General features: G+C 49.0%; 5 protein-coding genes across 5 annotated transcripts in view; 3 read left to right on the top strand and 2 right to left on the bottom strand.

Moving 5' to 3' along the window:
• Positions 1-1,841, top strand: part of Pmar_PMAR003528 (hypothetical protein) — a gene marked incomplete at both ends in the record, with an annotated part of 3,184 nt that extends 1,343 nt beyond the window's left edge. Inside the window, 5 exons of the mRNA XM_002784223.1 lie at positions 22-44; positions 96-1,065; positions 1,116-1,325; positions 1,383-1,568; positions 1,617-1,841. Of these exons, the coding sequence (XP_002784269.1) occupies positions 22-44; positions 96-1,065; positions 1,116-1,325; positions 1,383-1,568; positions 1,617-1,841 (1,614 nt within the window). The remainder of the gene's footprint in view (positions 1-21; positions 45-95; positions 1,066-1,115; positions 1,326-1,382; positions 1,569-1,616) is intronic.
• A 2,961-nt stretch (positions 1,842-4,802) lies between these two features.
• Pmar_PMAR003527 (hypothetical protein) lies at positions 4,803-6,759 on the bottom strand (the record flags this gene model as incomplete). Its single annotated transcript, XM_002784222.1, has 7 exons — positions 4,803-4,851; positions 4,899-5,122; positions 5,172-5,417; positions 5,831-6,320; positions 6,373-6,460; positions 6,507-6,591; positions 6,637-6,759. 7 exons carry the CDS (start codon positions 6,757-6,759, stop codon positions 4,803-4,805), a joined length of 1,305 nt encoding a protein of 434 aa, XP_002784268.1.
• Positions 6,760-7,840: 1,081 nt separating this feature from the next.
• Positions 7,841-10,377, bottom strand: Pmar_PMAR003526 (hypothetical protein). Its single transcript, XM_002784221.1, has 11 exons — positions 10,273-10,377; positions 10,124-10,226; positions 10,018-10,074; positions 9,900-9,969; positions 9,753-9,850; positions 9,558-9,705; positions 9,402-9,497; positions 9,241-9,348; positions 8,928-9,194; positions 8,700-8,880; positions 7,841-8,633 (listed from the first exon to the last, which is right to left on the bottom strand). The coding sequence occupies exons 1-11, from the start codon at positions 10,277-10,279 to the stop codon at positions 8,515-8,517; spliced, it is 1,254 nt and encodes a 417-aa protein (XP_002784267.1). The 5' UTR covers positions 10,280-10,377; the 3' UTR covers positions 7,841-8,514.
• An 881-nt stretch (positions 10,378-11,258) lies between these two features.
• Positions 11,259-13,566, top strand: Pmar_PMAR003525 (protein phosphatase 2c, putative; the record flags this gene model as incomplete). Its single annotated transcript, XM_002784220.1, has 11 exons — positions 11,259-11,452; positions 11,706-11,855; positions 11,914-12,013; positions 12,065-12,180; positions 12,227-12,263; positions 12,346-12,486; positions 12,776-12,879; positions 12,927-13,039; positions 13,084-13,240; positions 13,376-13,458; positions 13,532-13,566. The coding sequence occupies 11 exons, from the start codon at positions 11,259-11,261 to the stop codon at positions 13,564-13,566; spliced, it is 1,230 nt and encodes a 409-aa protein (XP_002784266.1).
• Positions 13,567-14,903: 1,337 nt separating this feature from the next.
• The window catches only part of Pmar_PMAR003524 (conserved hypothetical protein), a gene marked incomplete at its 5' end in the record, with an annotated part of 1,899 nt that continues 1,792 nt past the window's right edge, over positions 14,904-15,010 (top strand). Inside the window, one exon of the mRNA XM_002784219.1 lies at positions 14,904-14,996. Within this exon, the coding sequence (XP_002784265.1) occupies positions 14,904-14,996 (93 nt within the window). The remainder of the gene's footprint in view (positions 14,997-15,010) is intronic.

The raw sequence follows: 15,010 nt of genomic DNA, 5'->3' as shown, positions 1-15,010 counted from the left end.
CTCTTGGATGGTCGACTTGAGGTTGTCTTTGGTGACCTCGATAGGTCAGGCGTCAGGCTTTCACCCTATGCAGGGGGTGACTAGTTTTTTGGCAGGTACGTTGGTACTTTCGTTGAGCCTAGTCACCTGAACCTCGCCAGTGAACATTATGAACGCTGTCTACTCCTCCTTGGCCCTCACGAGTCACCAGCAGTCTGTCTTCTCTCGATCACAGCCGGCCTGCAGCGTCGGAGGCTTTCTAAGATCTGCTATGACCTACTCCGACACAATCCACAGCGTGATGGACCTGACCATCTCATATCGAAAATGACGACCACCATGAGGCATCTGGCAGAGGTTCCTGAGCCCGCTCGCCCATTCGCGAAGTCAATCTTGACCGAGTGCATCTCGAGTCTGCGTCGAGAGCCCCTCAACGTTGAGCCGCTGAAACTAGCCGGTTTGGTAATGGTGGATGAGCCCGCGCGGGCGTCTCCGGGGACTTGGCACTGGTTGGTGTTGTTGATCGCGGCATTCACATTGTCGGTTACGGAGGAGGAACGTGGGCGGGTGAAGTCGCTGATCTTGTCAATAGGAGAAGCATTGGCGCTGGAGCCTGCTATAGAGGCTAGTCGTCTCTCGAACTCCGCCCTATGGTGCTCTCTACTGCTCTGTCTCCAATTCATGGGCTCACATTGGCATGGTGACGCGGACGTCGATGGGATCGTGAAGGCTCACTGTGCTGAATACGCGGTCAGTGCGGCAGAGGAGCCTTGGGCCTCGGCTGTGGAGACTGATATTTTCTGCAAGAGCATGCAGCCTGCTAAGCTCAGTAGGTATCCTAGCGCTACTATGGCGAGTCGACTTGTTGAAATTTGTCTACACATCTCTACAAAGCCTAGGGCTCGTGGCGTGTTATCGATTCCGAAAGAATTGAATCTGAAGAAAACCTCTGAGCCGACGGTTAAGAACCAGTTAGAGAATAGTAATAGTAAGAAGACTGCAAGCGACCAACAAGAAAAGCTTGGACGGTCGAGACTAGTCCTCGATCAGAGTTCCTCAAGAAGTGGACGCCGTGCTGATAGATGGGTGAGCTGGGAAGGGTCGTACATATCACAACGCATTTGCTCTTATGCCAGGGAAACCTGTTGTTGGGAGACTCTGTGGATAGAAATACTGCGAGGGTGCGCTGTCACGCTCACGGTAGAGATGAGATGGCGTCCGAGGCGGATTATAAACCGCTTGTGCTGATCGATGGGCCTAATGTGGCTAACAGACATGGTGGGCAGCAGTTCACGTGTAAAGGGTTGCAGATATGCGTCGACTATTACGTTTCTAGAGGCCATGAGGTGAGCCTACAGTCAATGACCTGTTGAGGTAACATCAGGCTTCTTGTTTCTCCGCAGGTTTTGGTATTCCTTCCGGACTATCTGGTCAATCGCAATGAGCTATTTAAACTTCGTAATGCACAGAAGATGAGAGTTCAGACGATGCACGGCATCAAGGCGGCGCCAACCCATATACCAGTAGATAACATCGGTTTTCTACTCAAGCTACAGACTCAGGGACGACTGGCACTGACCCCGTCTAAGGTGAGATCTCCCTCGCGTGCTCAGGGTTCAGAAAGTTTTTTATTTCAGGATTATGATGATTCCTATTGTCTACAGTATGCTCATAAGAAGGATGCTGTTATAGTCTCCAACGACATGTACCGCGATTGGGTGAAGAAGCAACCTTCGTGGAGGAAGGGCGAGTCGATTCAGTGGCTGCGTACGCACGTGGTCAGCTATACTTTCGTTAGAGATGAGTTCATGCCCAACCCAGATTTTACCATGCCGGAACCGCGGACCGAACCGCCAGTGTGAAATATTTTGATGCTGAGATACATCTCAAGTGATGGGAAGTAGAACTATGAAGTCTTTGACTCTAAGGGCGCCAACCAGGGTGATTCACACGGCTCTAGTTTACTACTGCTGTGGTTAAATGTCTATCCTCGCTGGAGGACTGATGACGTTTGTACCGCATTTGATAACAGTGTATGAGGGGAACAACATGGTCGAATGCCGTAGGCGATCAATGGTTGCCAGCAATGTCGTCGATGACAACAAACGAGAAGTAACTTGTATTATTTTCATTATTTCGTCTCCCAATGATATCGTCATATTCGTATATAAATACACCGATATGTTGATACGGTGCTGTTGCGTTGATTATATACAGGGTGGTGCGAAAGAAAAGAGCCCATCTCTCGTAATTTCGCGGCAATTGACAGTTCGTGAACAAAAAAATCGAAAAAGCCGGTAGACAAAACCGGCACGGCTCTTCCCTATGTAGCCGATGTTGCATTTGGCGTTACCTCAGTGAACACTACGAATATCAGAACCGTTCATACAGCGATGGAGAGAGCTTGATGAGGGCTTTCATGGTACCATTTATGTTCACGAACTATCACTTGCCGCGAAATTACGAGGGGTGAGCCTTTTTTTCGCACCACCCAGTGGTACGATCTGCGTCAGTACTACAACTCAGTATAGAAAAGGGGAAGGAAACTAGCGAGCAATGTCACGAATGTTAGAATGGTATGGTTCAAAGCGATTCGGCAGATAAGTCCAACCTCATGTCTTCTATAGCCAATTGGATGCTTTCAACCTGAGGAAAGGTATCTCAACGCGAACTTGTGCTATCAGCACCTCCTTCCTGAAATTCGCAGTTTTTGCATTCCAAGCTGCTGCTGTACGTGTCAGCCGATGATGATCTGAACCCTTCTCAGCCAGCCGCTCCAGTTCGGTCGACTGTTGCGCTAAAGTTGTCAAGCATGCATTCAGCTGAGTTTGTGCCTACATGGTGTAATCACAATGATAACAACCCTAATGTGGTCAGCCTCATACGAAGTCACCTTATCAGAAAGTTTCTGCCATTTCTTCTCTGATATCTCGAGCTCGTCGTTGCGTTGCTGCAACTGTAGCATTTGTTCGGACTGTTGTCGCAGCTGATCGCCCAGATTCAAACTCGTGTTGTAACTGTCAATCAAAACTCATGGATTATGATTTCAAAGTGGCCGACATTACGTATCGTCAAGCTGCTTGGAGAGCCGCTCCAGCTGCTCTACTCTAACTTTGAGTTGAGCTCGCCAGGTGCAATAGTGAAGTTTCTAAGGCGAGAGACACCCCTAGCAAGGAGCAGGAACGATCGCCTGTTCGCTACCTTAACAGCCTCTGTTATTTCCTGTCCCTCAATATCATCAGAAGAGTCTGAAGTGATGCTAGAAAAACTAGAGGAGCCCCTCGGACGGTCCAACGATGAAGCCCGTCGACTATGGCCGGACGGGGACAGAGCCGAAGCACTACACGACGGCTCTGACGAAGACCTGATCACGGGAATCGGCATTCGGAACTACAAGTGAGCTCGCACAAAATTCGGCGACTTGCCTTTTCAATATGTCAGTGTTCTCATTGAAGGAGTCCTGCTCTACACCGTGATCACTCGAATGTACACTCCGTGGTGAGCTCGACGACTCGCTAGCCGAATCAGCCTCGCTAGCCTAGAGGGGTAGTCACAGAGAGCTTCCAAGGAACACCTCGTCTTACCTCCGCTCTGCGCCTCCCATCACCCATCTTGTCGTTGTGTTTCCTCAGAAGCCTCAGCTCTTCCTCCAACCGCATACACGTCGTCAAGAGTTTATCATGACGATCTTGCAGGCAGCTGAATTCGTCCTCCTTTGTGGCGGGACTTGGAAAACGACCGGCCACCGCAGAGCTGCTAGTGCTGGTCATCGGCTGCGCCTGAAGGCCAACACTTCGGGGGAAAATTAGAAGTAACTATTTCTCACATCTGCCAGTTTCTGATTAAAAAACACAATATTTTCATCCTTCATTTTCGCTTGTCCCTGCCAATAACTTGCTATCAGCTTAGACTGCTGCGATGAGAACCTAAAACAACAATAAGAGCCTCTTCTCAAGATGTTATTCATACTTATACAAATCCTGAGCACACACTAGTTGCCTCTCCTGAGCCCCAATCGTTCGCCTTGCATCCTCGAGATCACTAGAGATTCTCTTTGACATAGTCGAGACATCATCTCTCACCGACGACAACGACGCCTGACAACAACAATTTACTGAATTCTACTGCCAGTAGGAGGCGTCTTGGACACAACGCCTCCATGAACGATCTCAAAACCCAAGGAACGGTAGTCGCCACTGGCGCAAGACCGACCCACGAAGTCGTTGTAGTAGCGAGACTAATATCGAAGTACTGGAATAGTTACTTCTCGATAGGCGCAGGAGTAGTAGGAGGTGCTCGCTATTACCTACTCTCAACTGTTCCAAATCCTCATCCCGAGCCTTCAGTCCTTCCTCGAGGTCCTTTTCTGTTACCGATCCTGGAGTGTCTCCGGCTACTTGGGAAGCATCCGATGTATTATGAAAAATCAAACGCATTTCTCTACAATTCAAAACATGAAACTACACCCCTACTGGTGCAAGGTCTCCATGTATTTGTTGAGGAGTCGTTACAATATCGAGACTTAACTCAATCCGCGCCGACACGTTAGTAAACTGTTGAAACTTAGCAGAGAGATAGACCCTCTTCGAGGAGACAATGGACAAAGCCGTCGATGGACGGAGCAAAAGCGACAGTTAGAGTGGCAGCCCTAACCCTTTAAAAGTACAATACAGTGCAGTTAGACTCCTAACTTATACAAGAGATTCTGCCATCTACAGCCACTTGAAGTAAAGATAAAAGTCGCATATTTGAGTAGTTCACCAGTGGGGCGATGTGGGAAAACCAATGAGGTGATGACGATATTACAAAGTAAGTGTACATGCCTAGAGGATATACCCCTGACGTAGCATATCCTCAAAAGATAGGTACGACCTGAAAGATCCAATTCCCACCGAGGGCTGATGAATGTGTCTTATTACAGGCTTCGTTGACGATGAGGGAAGACCTCCGAGGTAGAGGTGGCCATCCAACTGACCATCTTATCCAGCGTGAGTCGAGATGGATTATCCCACAGCCTACTACACCCTCCTGCCAGGGCATAGAGGCTTCGACCATCGAAGCACTTGAGGTCATTGTGCAGTTCGACATCGACAAGAGTGTCACCAGTTCGCTTGGATGGAAAGTTCGGGAAACGAAATTTAACCTGTAAGAAGAGCACTCCCCAATCCGACAGTTGCCGATACCAATCTCACTTGTTCATCGAAATAAACTTTTTTCGTCCGATCGTTCGATAGGGAGGCCTGTGTCGACTCCGACGCCGTGTCGTCAGAGCCCTCACAAGAAATTTCTGCCAACTTCTTCTTGTTGAACTCGGCGTTATACATCGCGTCAATCAAACGAGAGTTGAGAGATGACTCATCATCAGATACAACCTTATCGGCACCATTGAAGCGATGGCACGCAGGAAGGGAAGGAACAGGGAGCTGTTCAACGACATTCTGAGTGGCATAAGCAGATTAGGACCATCACATACAATTCGCCATACCGTCTTCACCTCCTCCTCCTCCCTAGATGCACTAAAATCGAGTAGCTCGGTAACAACCCTAGACGCTATGGATGACATAAATAACAGGCGGAAAAGTGGGGGAAAAAACTAAGGCATCGTCAACATCGGATACCTCATAAAGACATAAACTCAATACTCCTCCAACACGAGGACATCGCAATATACAACATAGCCATGAAGACCTATGCATAATCAAAGTGATTCCAGTCAAGCCATCGTCTTCCTATGAGCCGTCGCTCTCAGTCCCGGAGCTTCCGTCAGGATATCGGGCGGCACGATCGCTGGAAGCGAGGCTCGAGTTGAGGCCGTAGTCTTTGCTATCACAGTGTCGAGAAAAAGCCCCACTTCGTGATCTCGTTCATGGCCTTCCTCAGCGAACACTGGTCTCGGCGCTTGGTCTTGGGAAGATTTCCGCCTTAAATTCTCGAGGAAAGAATTCAAGTCTTCACCCTCGGTGGTCTCTGGTTTGCTGACTCGTCCCTCCTCGTTAGAGGGGACGCCAATTGCAGCAATGATACCCGTAGGGCTAGGTATTATGGGAAGCCTCGACTCAGCCGTAGTAGAGGGCTGGTAGTCCTCACTTTGAGAACTCACAGAAGAGTGGTATGAGTGATCCTGGGAACCTCCGAGCACGGACCCCACCAAAGTGGAGAATTCTGGGTTCTTCCGAGGGGCCTCAACCGCGAGAGCGCCCGAATCCCCAGAGACACGCTCCTTAGGAGATTTTGGTGTATCAGCACCAGCACCACCGACTGCTTTCTCGAACTGCTCATAGTGCGCCTTCAAAGCGGTTCCAAACCCCTTAACGGGTGCTAGGGAAGACAATAGTGCAGACCTACGAGACATTGATGATGATCTTTCTTCGCAGGCTATGCAGATAGCCTCACCCGAGTGCTGTGGAATTATCCTTCCGCTTGAAGCCATCTTCCAGCACAGACAATACGTCCTGCATTAACCAGGCTAACTGCTCCGCGACTGAGGAGCATTGGTCGGAACCCCAGGGGGCATATTCCGGACTTACTCTGCTTCATCTCATCCAGTTCGTCGCTCAACTGCTCGTTAGCACTCCGAGCAGACTCCAACTCAGCGACGCTCCTACCAGCGGCCTGAGACGGTAGCCCTACATCTTGCGGAGGACTAAGTAATGCTACCCTAGTGAGTTCGTCAATCTTCCGTCGAGCTTGCACCAATTCTCGAACGTTAACAATGCAAGTCTGGCACGTATTTTCAGCTTCAGACGACGCCGTATAAGAGTGCCGCCGCGGTTCACCCATTTTTAGTGACCAAAACCTGGCTATAGTTGAGTACTGTGCCTCCTCAGGTGAGCAACTCTGTATACACCACCAACCCTGGCATTCTATCCACTGTGAGCAACTGAAAATGTTCAACCCTACACTGATGATATTAGTTGCGCTCTAGCAAGTAGGTAAGGCTTTACACAGTTGCACGCATACACAAAAGGCTCTTCCGTGCCTGGGATGATTGCAGTAACAAAAGCTGTCCACGCGACTCGACGGTGGCGCATGCAAGGCATACGATAAATCTGAACAATCCCTTCGAAAGCAAGTCCACGACGGGAGCCCAAGTCCTGCTACCGTACATTCTCGGTAATACTAAGCGTTGCCTTTAGTATGCCTGAGCCGGCTGATAGCTACATAAGGTACTGAATCGGCCAGTAGAGACAGCGGGAACCTCGACATCAACACAGGGGTTGAGGAGGAGCATCCCGATTAGCATGTGCCGAGCTGGGTAAGTGTTATCCACGAAGAACAGGAAGGAAGCTGAACTAGACCCGACGTGTATGCCATAGGGCCCAATGTCCGACCATAGGGCATATGGATCGGACAAAGTCTGTGTATAGAATCGAGTGCACCGCCCTACGTGTAACGCATGCAGCCCTAGACACCCTACAATAGGATGTCAACACAACAATGCAACGATAAGTCTACAGTACGAATCGCTGCTGTATGATAGCAACATAGAAGGGCCTTGACGCCAGAGCCGTCGATCCGAGCATACATGCAGTCTCGATTATCACCGGCGAGTGACACCCCCAGCTACGATACGCCAACACATGCAATGGCCACAGGTTCAATACGCTCCATAATGCGAGAACAAGCACCGTACTGACACTGTCATCATTGCACGATTCTACCACCAAACACTTGTGGTGCTATTCCTACCATAGTCCCAGTCACCGAAAGACGACACATTCCCCAGCGAGGAACGTCGTCGCTGATGCCGAAGAGAAGACATGTTGAAGAGAAGGTGAAGAACCTGACTGTTGCCCGTCCCCTCCCCTTCCATCACAACACACATCACAAGTAGACGATCATATAACTAATACGATATCAACGAGAAAAGCAGTTCTTTATGGACACCCTAGTAATAACTCGTACTTCATCCCTGTACTCACACTAGCAGGAAAATGAAGGACAGCTGTAGCAACAGTGATAGTAGCAAACACTCCGAATGCTACTACGTGGGTAATTTTATAATGAACTAGTGGTAGTAAGTATTCTAGTAATGATGATGAGTGGCCACAGCGCAAACGGTTCACAGACCAAGGTGCCCAGGTGGCAGAATGGGGTAGAGAAAATCCTCCTTCTAAAGACCCTAGGAGGTAAGCTAATGAATCCTGTGCTTCCGCTACACGCCGCACCACGACACTTAAAATAAAATTAATATGACCATCGCCATACCGTAACTGTTGCAAGTTCGATAACAATCTTATAGCCTCACAGATCGAACAGCACAGCCACAAGAGAGGTAAATGAGTGATGACGCTACACTACATGGAAGAGGTTTCTTCACCCCAGCGTAGGCATACGTAGAGCAGTAATAGCCGCGGCGTTAATGAGGTCAAAAGCCTGTAGTACTGCGAGAAGAGCCAAATGCTAAATCATGGAGATACAGAAAGTAAGCACCAGAGTAGGAAGTACTACCACACAGGACATCTACAAACTACGCTGATCCCGACAAGTCACAAGCAAAAACAGCGCGTTTTATAACGAGGAGGAGGCGCTGAGTCAAATAGCTGGGGTAGCAAATCGGCGTCTAACTGCCTCGTTGAGATCGCCAGAACGAGCTTGAGCCGGAGGGCTCAGGTCACCACGACCAACCTTAAGGGCTACTTCATAGTTATCATCTGAGCATAGGAGCGATACTGAGAGTAGCAATACGGTCTACTACTACTACTACTACTACAGCTTACCCAGCATATCGGCAGCAACACGACTCAGCCGAGGGACCTTGTCAGCGAGATCCCTGCATCGTACAAACCTCAGGAAGTCCCGACTTAGACAAATCGCTGATAAGTCATAAATGCCTTGTCCTATAGGCTCTGCAGCCAAGTAGTGTACAATTTGTGGTATGAGCCGACAGCATGAGGGCTCCTGAGAGGGAAAAGAAAGTAGACATTAGCCAGCCCATGTGAACCCACCTTATTGTATCGCATGTATCGACCCAATAAGGCCTGTACTTCGCGTATCACGGCTGACTCGTTCGAGTCGCCGCCCATGTCCGAGCCGATCGCTGCTCTTATAAGAGGACCCAGGGAGAATATCGCCTCAACAGCATTAGGCTGTTCGATAACCCATGCATCAACTGCAGCATCAGCAGACTCGACCAATGCTGCCAACAGCTCCCCTTGTGAGAAGTCATGAGATCCAATGACAAATCGGGGCTTCTTTGTACCAAGGTTGAACATCTAAGAAGGGTGTAAAGCGGATGAGCACAACAGACGGGCTTATTACGACAGAGGCATTGACGAGGCCACTAGGCCTGAGGGTGGTCATAGCCATGTCAGAGAGCGATACGAAGCCATCCTCATCAATGGGAATATACTGGCCAGGTCGGAGATACTGCAACGATAAGAGCACTACTATGCATAGGAGGCTACTAGAGAGTCTACTACCAGGCATAATGATGGAGGTTTCTCAGAAGCTTGTTCGATCTTGCCGACCAACGCCACCAACACATGTTCACATAGACGGGATGACACAGCGAGTATCTGCCCAATACAACCGTTCCCCTGGTAGCCGACGACGACGACGGCGATGCTTAGTATTACCAATATATCGGCCCTCTTTGCCACAGTGGTCAAGTCAACCACTGTACACGGAAGTTGAGCCTCGTCCAATGGCGCATTATCATCACCGTTATCACCAACGAACGAGCCCCATGATGAGCTTGACGATAAGGCGGGAGGCGAGCATAACCTATGGTAAGAGTAATACAGTGTACTCATAGTAATACTAATGCCTACACGACCGTGTCGTCGAACATACTGCTGACTTTGCAACCGAGACACACACTGTCAATGAGAGGGCCACAAGCAACGACGTCGTCGCAGATGATGCCCACCTGACACAAGGGAAAACAATAAACCTACTTATTGGTAGAGTAAAGCTACTTTGGTGGCTATGATAGGCCGTCGGCTTCTCAAGGACTCACTACTACTCCACGACACCAGCTCATCAGGGCTAAGCAGAGGGGAATACTCCGACAGCACCCGTTTTCAGGCGACTTACTTCTTCCCTAGTCTACTCGCAGTACTACAACTACCATAGTGCTTAGACACAGGCTCCCTGTGAAAAGGGCGATCAGATTTCGACCAACCGAAACGATCATTGTTACCCGAAGCCGAGCCGGCTGGCCGTGCTGCTACTCCTGATCCTGTTATTGTCGATCACATAAGAACTATACTTAGGCATGCCACTGGCAGTTTCACGGCTATCACCTGTGAAGAGACGATGAGTAAAGACCTGGGCTGAATGCAATATTACGAAGCATGGACCGGGTCTCCTGTACTTCACTTTTTATCACTAATCCTGCTCGGGTTAGCAGATCCTTCAAAAAGGAGAAACAATTTGTTTGACGATTTTCGCTCATTCAGTTTAAACTGCCATAGAAAAGGGATCCTTCGGGACCGTAGACAACAAGCCCGATAAAATCCTCACACATTAATCATAGGTAGCCCACCCCGACACGAGTGTGACCGCTAATTGAGCCGTGACTGAACAAACGGTATCATGAATTTTGCAAATCTCGCGCGCCCCAAAATCGTAAGTGCAAGCGCAGATCTACCATCGTACTGCGCCTTTCACTCTACCCTATATCTCAGCAGTACCTGATGTAGGTATAGAGCGTCAAGATGCTAACCAGTACATGTCGGCACTTGGGGTCGTTGGTCAAGAAAGCAAAGCAGATTCTTGATAATGGATTTAGGGACTTCTGGTCCGAACATTGTCTGAACAACGGTAGATGCATTCGAAAGAGGACAGCCACAAACCGAATTGGAAGTGTTGGGCTCACGAATACGTCGCGAACGCTGCTCTTTACATGGTAACGGTCGTAGGTTATAATACTAGCCGCTCGGACCGGCAAATTAGCTCCTAGACTAGTTCGGCTAATGCAACCTGGCGAAACAAGAAGGAACACGCATCACGGCGTCGCTGTAGTGATCGTGAAGCTATAGGGTCGATATCTTTTGATCACTTGTTGTGGTATCATATCATGACACTATAATAACCTCTGAATTCTCATTATACTATTTGGTTTATTACCAGCATGTTCGAATCATCGAGTGTATTCGGCTTCCTACTGCTGCTACTGCTGCGGTGTTTATTTTTGTCCGCAGTGTTTTGGTACTGAGGTTCATTCATACGTGAGTCCACTACTGCACTCTTGAGTTCATCTGGGGCAATTCGGTCGATCGTCGGTAAGTAGGTCTTCTTTTCTCACGTGAGTTGCCTCGGATCGGCACTCAGTGATGTCGGGCCTTATTCGGCCTGCATTAGTGTGGATGCCTGCGGCTGTAGTAGCAGCTGTGAAGGTTGTCGAAGTACACTCCACGCAGTCTCGATATGTCAGCATTATCTCTTCCTACAGGTCGCCCGTAGAACACGCTGTGAGGGATCAGTTGTTGCCCCTGTTGGTGCAGAAAGCTCTCAGCTACTACTACCCGTGAGTAAGGCGAGTACAAGTCCCATGTAGTCGTACCCATCAGGCTTCACGACCAGCACCGACCCGGCCGATGCCAAGTGCTAGGATCGGCTGCCATCAATATGCAGCCAACGCTCCCTGTGAAGATCGGCTAGCATTACAACAATTCCCTTGCGGAATCATGTGCGCCTGTGTTTTCGATGGACATGGTGGCTGGCAGGTTGCCGAGTACTGTTGTTATCTTGGTCACTATCACAGGGAGAGTATTGATTAGATATCTCCGTGGTCGTCTACCGTCGCTTCTGGCTAGCCGATTGTCGCATAAGGCGGGGCATATAGACTCCCGTGTAATCGAATCGGCATGCAGGGAGGCATTTATGGTAGCGGATCAAGGATTGGAAGAACATGCACGAGAAGCTCAGAAGTGAGGTCTCTCGATTCACCCGGATTTGCTCTTTTTGTGGTACGCTTTCTCTTTCTAGGTTGGGATTTTCCCAGCCTGTCAAGACCGGCGCATGTGGGTTGGCATTGCTCATCACACAGACCAGTTTGGTGGTGGCGAATGCTGGTGATTGTAAAGCAGTAAGTTTATAAGAGTTGTGAATCTTATGGACCAGCCGTCCCTTCTACAAGGTCCTATACAGAGATCAGTGTCCTGCGTTGGCTCTGAACATGCAGCACAACGCTAGTGATGTACGAGAACAGAGACGGCTTGAACTGGAGCACCCTAATGAGGACAATGTTATAAGGTAGTGGTCACAGCGTTGGTGCTCATGGTATTAGGGTTACTTGTAGGTGTAAGAAGGAGTGGCATGAACCGGTTATAGTAGCTGTTCCTAAGAGTAACTAGGCTCTTTGTAGACTCTTTATCGCGTAGAGTTTCATCGGGCTTAGGCGGTTGGTTGACCGTGAAGTCATGGTTGGGGTACCCAGTCGAGCTGGAAAGACTAGAGCATGTCACGAAGTACTCGGGCTGCTATGTGAAGGGAAGCTTACAGCCTACTCGAAGCTTTGGGGACTTCTATTTGAAAGTAATTTCGTCCCCGCGATATCTTGTCCCCGCGCTACTCTTCATGTCAGTGTTGGGATGTATGTCCGTTTTCCTCAGCTGAGCTCAGGATTTCTCAAAAATTCCTCAGAGTTTTCGTATTGTCACCACCACATGTGGTTGACCCTGTGCGTACTTTTCTACACTGGTCTATGCATTTGGCTACATGAGCATATTTGCGGATATGGACGAAATTGTAATTCAGTAGCCTTGACGTATTCTCTCTTGGTTAGTCGGCAGAGTTTCTTCATAATCACACATCTGGGCGGAACTTCCTACCACCTCCCGAGGCCAAGAGATCTGGGCATTCACCTACTACCGCTGAGCCGCTGCAGCATTCCTTCCCGTATATAACAAGCGAGCCAGAAGTGATGGTTTATCCGCGGCATGAAGATGATAAGTAGGGAGATTCATAACACCCGAGCTTGCCTGATGCTGCTGTGTTAGGTTCATAGTACTGGGCAGCGATGGTCTGTGGGATAATGTCACTGATGAAGAAGCTGTAGGGTTCGTAAGGCGACTACTCTTGCCAGAGGACAGTACCTGGAGTGCTAATTCTGGTGAGTTGCTGGAGGCGTCAATGTGGAGGGTCTCATTCGCTCAGTTGCGGAGGCTCTGATAGGGGAAGTGTTGAGTCGAGCAGCAAAGAGAAGCTCGAAGAGCTTGGCGGAGCTGCAAGCTCTACCACAAGGCAATCAACGTCGAAGACTACATGATGATATTTCCGTTTGTATAATCGATCTTCGCTCGACTGGCACTGGGTGAGGCTTTGGGCCTTAGAAGTCCATGGAGATGTTGTTTCAGTGTGAGTCAAAATGCACCAATAAACAGTACATGTTTCATAATTTCTAGCACACTTTGCGTATTGCCTTGATTCGGTAGGGTTTGCGTTGTAGTGTGAGAAGCTGTTGCCTGGCGGCCTTCCAAGTTGGCATGGCTAGCATGCTAGTAGCACTATGTGATCTTGGTAGTCGACAGAGTAATGCTGAGGACCCTGGGGAGCTGGTGGTTGCAGCAGAGATTTGATTACTTCCATATGGTTGTGTTGGAAGATGATGTCGGCAACTCTCCTGATACGACTAACTAGTCGGCAATGGCCAATGACACATTTGCGTTCGAGATGCGCTATAGTCTGGGTTCACGACTCGTGAATTGCAAGTGCGATCCATTCCAGGGCAACAGCAACCAATTCGAACCGACCGAATGCTGTCGGTTGGTCATCTCCCATCTGTATACACGAGTAGGTTGCGTCGCTACGCTCCCAAAATGCTGAGTTTATTATCTTTTGGTATCGCCTCAATGCGCGCCAGTTTTATTTCGGCACGGCACTTGTTTTCTACTTCGCGCCACTTGGACTACAGCTTGGCCTTGGATAACAGTTCGGGTTTCTGGTTTCCCCGTCGGGTTTCGGGTGGGGTCTCGGGTTTCCCTTTCTCCGTTTACACCTGCACTTTTTTGGGAATTTGCAACTTCAGATTCTCACTTGAGTACCGAGTGGCTTAGCAAGAAGAAGGTGACGTTGCCAGGACAGATCATGCAGGATTTGCACGATGTGGAGGGACAGAATCAGATGCGATGTGAAATCGAATCATAGGAAGAGTGAAAGAGCTTGAGAGAAACTGAGAGCGAGAGGCGACTCAACTGAGTGCACTGGATATGTGGAGGTGGTTCTGCTGCACTGGGATTATATTATTGAGAATTGTGGAAGAAATGAGACAACTGTGAATTTTTCACGCACGATTATACTGAGCTCAAGTAGAAGTATTAATTCGGGTGTTTAACCTCTGCTTACGTTTTAAGAGCGCCCCCCAGATCGTCTCCCGAGAACTTTAATACTGGGAGCTATTGAACACCCTCACCCATTGTGGGTGCATAACGTAACACCCCAAATGAACGCGTATGCAAACTTATTTATGGGCGAGCGCTCATATCTTTTCACTATCATTTATGTGACGCGGCTGGTTTTAACTCTACGCCTGATTCGAACCATGCCTGGCATATCATCGACATTGAGTATGGTCCGACATAGTTCGCCCTGTTTTTACTAACGTTGTTTGATCGTACTATTGAAATCATCATGGGCTCATTGAGTTGGGGGGGGTTCACGATCCTGTTATTAGTTCATTTTGAATGGCTAACCAAAACAACAACTCGTCATTTACTTTGAGCTATGCCGAGTTCAAAGCCGATTCAGAGAGGAAACATGCACACTTCGGGGATGTAGCATAGCTCTATGGGGAAGTAGTGAGTTTAAGCGTATAATATCAGGTTCCCGACCCTTCGGTGAAAAGAAGTCACACTTCAGATGTGGTACCACCACAGGAGAGCCGGTTTGTGCGGCCTCGTACTGACTCTGAATTCAGGGATGCGTCTCCTACCAGAATTCCTCGAGATGTTTACGAGGAAGTGAGTGTTGATAACGATATGGCAGTTTATGTCGATATTGGCGGTTTTCAGCAAAACGTGAAGCGTGCTGCGACGGACGGCGCATTGGCCTTGGAAGCCACTCGAGCACAAGTAGAGTTGGCATT

The sequence above is a fragment of the Perkinsus marinus genome (assembly GCF_000006405.1).
Source record: "Perkinsus marinus ATCC 50983 genomic scaffold scf_1104296935302, whole genome shotgun sequence".
Classification (NCBI taxonomy): Eukaryota; Perkinsozoa; order Perkinsida; family Perkinsidae; genus Perkinsus; species Perkinsus marinus.
This window is presented reverse-complemented; position numbering and strand designations above follow the sequence as displayed.

Coding starts and splice junctions, on each gene's coding strand:
- Pmar_PMAR003526 (XM_002784221.1), bottom strand. Junction 9,706..9,752: donor ATGTTCGACGACACGGTCGT/GTAGGCATTAGT, acceptor CTCTTACCATAG/GTTATGCTCGCCTCCCGCCT. Junction 9,498..9,557: donor CAAAGAGGGCCGATATATTG/GTAATACTAAGC, acceptor TGTATTGGGCAG/ATACTCGCTGTGTCATCCCG.